Source organism: Mesitornis unicolor, unplaced genomic scaffold, assembly GCF_000695765.1.
Source record: "Mesitornis unicolor isolate BGI_N332 unplaced genomic scaffold, ASM69576v1 scaffold22906, whole genome shotgun sequence".
Classification (NCBI taxonomy): domain Eukaryota; kingdom Metazoa; phylum Chordata; class Aves; order Mesitornithiformes; family Mesitornithidae; genus Mesitornis; species Mesitornis unicolor.
The window spans coordinates 27,119-35,499 of record NW_010191963.1 but is presented as its reverse complement, the minus strand read 5'-3'; the positions used below and the strand labels follow the sequence as shown (position 1 = coordinate 35,499).

Sequence of the window (8,381 nt, the reverse complement as noted above, 5' to 3'; positions counted from 1 at the left end):
TCCCCCACTACATTGCAGTCACTAACCCCAGGGCTTGTCTGTTGTGCGGGAGATGCTGTTAGTTTCTAGCTTGAAAGGGAATCTTGCAAGGGGTGATTGTGAGACACAGCTGGGAAACTTTCATCCTACAATATGAAAGGGCTACGTTCTTGCTCCTAGCTAAAAGGTCCCACCAATTACAGCATTAATGCCAATGAAGTGTCTATGTTGGCCAGGAGCACCAATTACAGCATTAATGCCAATGAAGTGTGTATGTTGGCCAGGAACCCAGTTTCTAAGGCAGATACTTCACTTTAACATTTTGTAACTAGTTAATTTTTCTGGGTATTTTATCCCCAGGACTTGATGAAAATCATCTATGTAGATGACAACACTCAGGTACTTCTGGACACTGATTTTTAGGAAGTGCAGACAAAGCTGATGCACAAGTGATGGATACGAAGGTGGGGATACGCACGGTTTGTGTGAGTCCCAGTGGGGAGCACCTGGCCTCGGGGGACAGGATAGGCACTCTCAGGTAATCCCATGGAGCTTCTTGTGCAGGCTGTGGCCTGGGTAGGCATGAGAATCAAAACCAGGTCTTGTTAATTTTATTAAATGTACTGAAATCAGCCATGTTGTGTTTTAGGATATATGAGCTGCAGTCTCTGAGGGAAATGCTGAAGGTGGAAGCCCATGACTCTGAAATCCTATGTCTAGAGTACTCCAAACCTGACACAGGTAAATGCAATTGAGATTCTTTGTTTTTGCATATGAATCTAGTGTTGAGCAAGTCAGAATGTCCCTAGCCATGGTATGTCAGAGCTTTCCATGGTGAGCTACTCCTGGATTTCAGAGCAGGCTTGTAGTATTGGGCCAGCAGGGCCAGACTTTGAAAAAGGCTTCTTATACTTTTTCTTGGACTATTTTAGGTTGAGATTGAAACTGTCTGTTGCTGTTATTATAGTGTGAAATCCAGGGGTGTTCCTTTGTATCCATCCATGTGGTTAGCCACAATGTAATGTTTTGTCCCTAAGATGACTTGAAAAGCTGTTTTAAAATAGTGACTGGAAGAGCAAATGACTTTTTAGTAATGGTTTTGCACTCTTTTTAACTTTCTGACAGGCTTAAAGCTCTTAGCCTCAGCCAGTCGGGATAGATTGATTCATGTCTTGGATGCTGGAAAGGACTACAGCCTGCAACAGACCCTGGATGAACATTCTTCTTCCATCACTGCTGTGAAGTTTGCAGGTAGAGAATCATGGCCTCCCTCCAAAGCTGGGTTTGAGCACTGATGTTGTCCTATTGTAGCTGTAAAGTAATTTTAACTGCTCAAATGCTAGGTTAGGCCAGGCTGAAGCTGCAGCTGCTTTTTTTGTCATCTTGTGTAGCTGCAGCCCTAGGAGAAGATTATATTTGATGATACTTACCTACTTGGCTCTTTTGGGTGGTTTTTTTTTACGTTCCTCTCCTTCCTTCTCACTCAAAAAAACCTCTCCTGATTGAAGTCCTCAGCATTTCTTTGGAAAGCTGTTGTCTGTAATGATTTGCTCCCTTTAACTGATGTCAGATGGCAACACACTGTTCTTAGTGAGGAGAACTGTGAAACAGTCATCCTTCAAAACATCCTCAAACCCACAGAAAAACCCATTTTGGGATTAACTAGTCACAAGTAAATTTGTCATTGCAAACCAGAGTAAGACTGCATTCATGGTAATGGAGCACATTGCATTCCCAGCACTCAGTTACTACTGGGGGTCAGTCATCAGTGTGGTGTATCGTGGTATTGTGGGGGAACAGCAAGGATTGGCTGCTCTGCCACGGGAAGCCATTAGCCAAGGGGGACAGGAAGGCAGGCAAAGGTAGTGGTCTCACTGGCAGTGGGAAAGTTGCATAGTACCTGACCGAGGTGGAGTACGTCAAGTCCAGTGACAGTAACTGGATCCATCCAGTTGTCCAGATCACCAGATAAATCCATAGTGATAACACAGGCCACCAATTCAAGGTCAGGATCAGCCTGGACACAGAGAGCAGAGTCAGCCATGGTTCAGTGCCTGCCAGGCAAGCCCATAGCAGCAAGGCAGGTTCCAGTTCAAATCAGGAAGCTGGGTCCATGGGTCAGGATTTGGACCAGTAGCGTATGTGACTAGGCACAGTTGGGGTTCAGTGATGAGAACCTCAGCTTGAAAGTAGCTTGCAAGTGAAGGGACCTTGCTGAAGCTTCATAGTAGAGACTCCCTGAAGCCTGTGAGGCTTTTTCAAGTTTCTCCTCACAGATCTCCAAGGCTAGCAAAAATTTCTCTGACCAGTCTGTCTTAGCAGTGAGCTGGCCTTGAATGCGGCCAGCTGAGCTCCTAGGAGGTGAGAGAACTGCACTCAAGGCCTGGTGGCAAAAGCATTTGTGCCAGTCTGGGAGCTAAGTGCAGTCGTGCAGTTCAAGTGGACTTGTGCAGCATTGGATCAATTTTCATTACATGGAGTTTTATCAGTTGTTGCTCTGCTGAAGGAGCAGAATTGTTACAAAAGAGTGCTAAGGGAAGCCTGACGCTGCAGTGAGCAAGAGCAGTGACGGACTTTGAGGACTGAAAAGTGCCCGTTGCCTGTTTTCAGCTCATAGTGAGTGTAAACTTATCATACTGCTACAGAGTGGTGTGGCACACAGACAATAAGCACATGAGCATACTGTTGCATCCTAATCTGTTGTGTACAGCCTCTGTATTAAAGCGTCACGCACTCTGAGCACTAACAAATGCTGTCCCTGAGAAGAGGCTTCTGTTTTGCTGCAGCATCCTGCTGCTTAGGTGGGAGTCAGTCTTAGCTAATCACAATGGAATAAATAAGCAGTGGTATAGATTGAAACTTTTCTTCCACCTTATATCTGTGTTTATGTTTTGATCAGCTCTTGCCTTTCTCTTCCAGCCAATGATGGCAAAGTGCGAATGATAAGCTGTGGGGCAGATAAGAGCATCTATTTCCGCACTGCGCAGAAGGTAACCTTATTACAGCTTTTTGTGCACTTTTAAAATAATCTCTCCACAGAGGAACGACTTTAAAGTGTGATATCAAAGTTTCTGTATGACCCTGTTGCTATTTCAGCCTCAATGGTCTCCCATTGACTCAGTGCAAGAGATTACATTCAGAGAACTAGTTCTGTGAAGCATACAGCTGCTCCCAGCCTGACCTCTCTCAGCAAGATGCAAAGTAGAGAACCATTAGGATATCTGCTTTTCTTTTGCTGCCAGAGCTATTGTGAGGAGTGGTGAAAGGGTATGGGTTGGAGGGAGGAGTTCGTTGTGCCTCCAGTACCAGCTGCTCCCAGTTGACCTGGTTAGTGGGAAGAGTTTGTGCTGACGGTGTGACAAGACTCACCTGTATTTAGAAGCTTTTAATAGTGGATAAAGTACTTGATTTTGACACGTTCTTTACCTGCATGCTTAGACAGGAGAAGGGGTTCAGTTTACCCGAACACATCACATTGTTAGGAAGACTACTCTGTATGACATGGATGTGGACCCCAGCTGGAAATACGCAGCTATTGGATGCCAGGATCGTAACATCAGGTTAGTTTACTTCTTGTCTTGAAAATATTTTTGCAGTCATAAATGAGTTAGCCAAGACAGCCTTATCTCCATCATTGTTCCTTTCGGTTCTTTGACACAGCATTTTCAGACAGACTTAAGGCCTCACCTCTCACGCTGAGGTTGAACTCTGCCTTTCTTTCCCCTTGCTGGTAAAAAGCTGTGGGTATATGCAAATGCCTATGGGACTCTGGGCTTCTTGCTGTGTTGTTCTGCAGTACAAAGCCTTTCTACTGGGAGACTAAGTGTGCCTTCCCTGGCACATCATTGAGCTCTGGGGCAAGAACTTCTGTGCTGTGGTAATATTTGTTTTGAAAGGTATGATAATCTGCTTGATATCATATTATTCAGTCCTGGGCCTCCACGTTACTTTCGAGGTTGTTTCTTGAACCATTTAAATGATAGGTGGTTGTAGTTCATAGAGGTCTTTTCTGCACTTCCTGTGGCTTGGCTCCGTTCCCTGCATCTCATGTGGATTGAGGATCAGAAAGAGAAAAGGAACCTGGTGACAAGAGCCACGGAGCAGTACCTGGGCGAAATGAGTGACGTTGTCTTATGTTGTCCCGCCCAGGGTTTTCAACATAAGCAGTGGGAAGCAGAAGAAGCTTTACAAGGGATCCCAAGGTGAAGATGGCACCCTCATCAAAGTAAGTTGCTTCCTTTCTTTCTTCTCCTTTTTTTTTTTCCAGCTCTTCTGAATGCAGCCCAGCACTAAAAAAAGGAAATAGAAATCTGAACACAGTAATTTTTGGAGGGTTTTGTTGGGTTGCCTTTTTTTTTTTTTCCTTTTTTTTTCCTTTGCTTCCTCTTACCTCCATCCTTAGGGGCTGGCAATGTATTGGATTCCACCAGGCTAAAACAGGAAAAAAGCCAATGAATGCTGAAGTTTATGTATAACTTCTCTCTCTGTCCTGTTTCTGAATTGAGACACAGACCCATGCTGTAAAAGTGAGTAGAACTGCACCAGTTCAGTCAGGAGATGATTTAGTCAATTTTACTTTAATCCTTATCTTTCTGCTCCAGAGATCTCCTTCTGACTTTCTTGACTACTTTGTCAGAATTTTTAAGGTGGAGGTGCCTGTTGATCAACGTTTGAGAAATTTGTGATTTCCAGAGGGCAAATACAAATTAAACTCTTTGAGCTGATGAAATTAAGTAGCATCTGCCCTGAAAAGCCCATATTCTTTGGATCTTGGAGTGCTGGACAAGCCTGGTACTAAGAGAGAGTCTGTTCGTGTTTCCTACCTGCTGAGTTCATCCAGGCCTTGGGGTAGGGTAGCATGTCTACTTCTGCCACTGTCCTGGACTTCCTCTGATAAACCAAGTACATTCAAGATGCAGCACTGAGTGATGCCAGCACAGTGGAATGTGGAAGAATTGTATTCTTGTCTTTGAAGGGGAAAGACCCATTGACACAAATAAAATATCTCTGAAGTTAAGTTACCAAACAAGTTTCTTCACTTTGTTTGTTTTCACTGATAATTTTTCTACTTTCTAAACCAGATATTTCTGTTTCTCTGCACAGACCAGCAGTAGTAGTATTAAGGGCTGGAAGGGTTGTCTTATGAAGAACGGCTAAGGACTTTGGGCTTGTCTAGTTTGGAGAAAAGGAGACTTGAGGGGCGACCTCATAGCTCTTGACAGCTTCCTGCGGAGGGGAATCTCCCTGGTGTCCAGTGACAGGATACATGAGAATGGTTCAACACTGTGCCAGGAGAGGTTTACATGGGACATGAGGAAGCGTTTACTGAGAGGGTAGTTGAACACAAGCAGGCTTTCTAGAGAGGTGGCTGATGTCCCAAGCCTGTCAGTGTTTAAGAGGCGTTTGGGCAATGCCCTTAATAACCTGCTTTAGCTTGGTCAGGCAGTTGAACTAGATGATCATTGTAGGTCCCTTCCAGCTGAAATAGTCTAGTCTGTTTTTCTTGGGTGTAAATAACTGGGTAAAAAGGGAGAGGAAAGCAAACAGCTTTGTTTAGTGTCACCTCTTCTGTTTTACAGAGAAAGATAAGTTCTCTTTCTCTTTGCCTATTATAATTCCTACAAAGTTTTTTATAAGCCAGAGTAATGAAAATGAAAAATTGATGCTACACCACATTGCTGGTAGGCTCAGGTGCTTGATTGTATCTTTCTCAGACCACAAACCATGAAATGTTGCTGGGAGCTGGATTTTTTTGTCTTTAATATCCTTTATGTTTGGGGTGTTTTTTATGTGTAGCTCAAGCAGGGAATCTCAGTTATTTTTAATGTTGCTTTGTTCGTTTTTAGGACAATTATGTAACTAAGGGATTATGGTTGTCTCTGGGATTTAAACTTTCTTGGCAAGTTGTTCTGAGATCATAATATACATTGCAGTTTAACGAGTAGAACCCAAACGTTGACGTTGGAAGCACAAGATGCAGCTACAAAATAGACATAACCAAAAAAAGTTCTCATTAATTAAATACCACATCTCCCTCAAAAAACCAGACGTTTTCCCTCTCAGTTCCTTAAAATTCTGCGAAGGACAAAGCAGGACATTTGGTGACAGCAGCTGTATTTGCTCTGTAGTGCTGCTTTAGACCTAGTGAGGCATTTGGAGGGGGTCCTATATTTGGTCCAAGATAAAGCGACAAATGGTTGTGCATATATATATAAAAAACAACCAAACAGAGCAACCCACCTCAAAAATGGGAGATGAAAATGCTGGAGATTTGACAGCATCATTATCAAAGACAATTTCTTGGCAATGTTGAGTTCTTTTTTGGCTTCTCTCGCCAATATTGGAATCTTTTAATATTTCACTTAACTCTGTCAGCTCTGATTTTCCTTTTTTAGGGGGTATGTTTTGGCATGTGTAAGGTTTTTTTATTGTTTGTCTATTTTGTTTTGATCTTAAGACAGAGGAAGGTAACACCTCCGTGGTTAAAAGGAGGTAGGAGAGAGAGATACAAGTTTGTCCATTGGTGGTGGTGCTTTCAAAGTCATGAAGGCATTTAATGTCAGTGCCTTTAGTCTCTGATTATGTTGGAGATAGTTTTAGCAATTTAGTCAGGGTGGAGATTTGTCCTGGGATGCTGATAGCCTGGTACTCAACTGGGGTCGTGTGGGAGCTACTTGTGCTTTACTCTGTTGACTGCTGTGACTGTCTTGGATATTCTGGACCATTTTCATGCAGTTTGAAGGCACTTTCTCACCAGATCTTTGCACTTCTCTGATCTTGTAAACCAGGTGCAAACAGATCCCTCTGGTCTTTATATTGCAACCAGTTGTTCTGACAAGAACCTCTCCATCTTCGATTTCTACTCTGGCGAGTGTGTTGCAACCATGTATGGACATTCAGGTATGGCATGTGAACCTCTGGAAATGCGTTTTTTCTGCTGATGACTATATCACAGAGTCACAGAACGTTAGGGATTGGAAGGGACCCCTATATAGTAGGGTCTGATAGTAGTCAAAGGTATTTGGAGTTTCCTCCCCACCAAAGTTTACCCAGTGGCTATTTTGGAGTAGGTTATAGTTAGATCAAGTTGTAATAGATTATTTCATTGTGATTTCAACTTTTTGCATTGCAAAACGCAAGCACGCACATGCCTATCAGGCCATGTATTTATTTACACAATTTTTCTAATAGCTTATAAGGTAGTCTGTGTTGTTTCAGCATATATTAAGTTTCATTATGATATACCCTCAGCTCCCACCATGCGGGTGCTATTCTATTGTAGGCAAAAAGAGACTTCAGAGTTTGTGCTTATTTAGCCAGGGAATACCCTTTTGATGTCAAGCCTTGATTCTTTGTTAAAATGTTATGGTAATTGGGCCATATTGACCTGTGAATTGTGTTGGCTTTAGTCAGAATTTGAGTTGCTGAGCACAGATAGATTGTTGGGCTAATGATTTCTTCTACCCATTGGAATAATTCAGGTAAGGTTTTTTTTTCTCCTTGTGCTTTATTTCACACAGAGATCGTAACTGGGATGAAATTCAGCAATGACTGCAAACATCTGATCTCTGTTTCTGGTGACAGGTAAGGGGGGTTTGCTCGTTTGTGATATCAGCTCATGCCATCTCACACTGGATTTAACATGTGCCCTGCAGGAAGGTAGAATTTATTTTTTTTAATGAGGGATGTTTTATGAATTCCAGATAAACCTCAGATCTTCCTGAATCCTAAGTGTGTGCTGCTGGTAAAGCTCACAGAGTTTATACTATTCTTCCATTGAATGAAATGCCCTTGTGAAGTAATTCCTTTGTGGTTTTCAGAGTGTAGGTACTTTTCCTTGCTGGAAAGGAGACAAGGATGTGGCCTGTTACATTACAGACCTGAAGACTGGTAAGGAAAGGCAGCTTGTGATCTTCTAACCAGTGGTGCCAAAACTTTGTCTTACAGTACTCCTGTTGGCGAGATTTTACCAGGTGAATGAGCCCATCTAGCAGCAAAATGGACAGACTTGTCCCCACTCTTTGCTCCTGTCCATATAGTCCTCTTCCCTGCTCCCCTCCATCAGCTGTGGTGTGGCTGACCCCTCATTAAACTGACTCAGGTCACTACATCAGCAGCCAGCTCCAGCTGAGTTTTCTGCTGATTTGGTGAACTAAATCATCTCACCAAAAGCTTAAGTAATCACCAGACTGAACCCCAGGGGAAAAGGAGACTCTGTGCCTATTATGATGATTGTAGAGGTGACTGTACCAACTATTTTTGGAATCGGCGAATGCTTAAATCAGCTGACCTGAATAAAATCTTTCCTTTGAGAAAGATGGTTCCTGGAGTGCTATTTCAAGGCCAGAGCAACCCAGATTCTCTTTTCTATTAATAAAACACAGTAGAACCGGAAAAAGAGT

General features: G+C 42.9%; 1 protein-coding gene across 1 annotated transcript in view; it reads left to right on the top strand.

Annotated features, from left to right (window-relative positions):
* LOC104542556 (mitogen-activated protein kinase-binding protein 1-like) overlaps positions 1 to 8,381 on the top strand; it is a gene marked incomplete at its 5' end in the record, with an annotated part of 32,685 nt that overhangs the window by 1,930 nt on the left and 22,374 nt on the right. Inside the window, 9 exon segments of the mRNA XM_010186907.1 lie at positions 340 to 397; positions 400 to 517; positions 629 to 720; positions 1,105 to 1,230; positions 2,899 to 2,969; positions 3,418 to 3,539; positions 4,129 to 4,204; positions 6,768 to 6,879; positions 7,500 to 7,563. Of these exon segments, the coding sequence (XP_010185209.1) occupies positions 340 to 397; positions 400 to 517; positions 629 to 720; positions 1,105 to 1,230; positions 2,899 to 2,969; positions 3,418 to 3,539; positions 4,129 to 4,204; positions 6,768 to 6,879; positions 7,500 to 7,563 (839 nt within the window).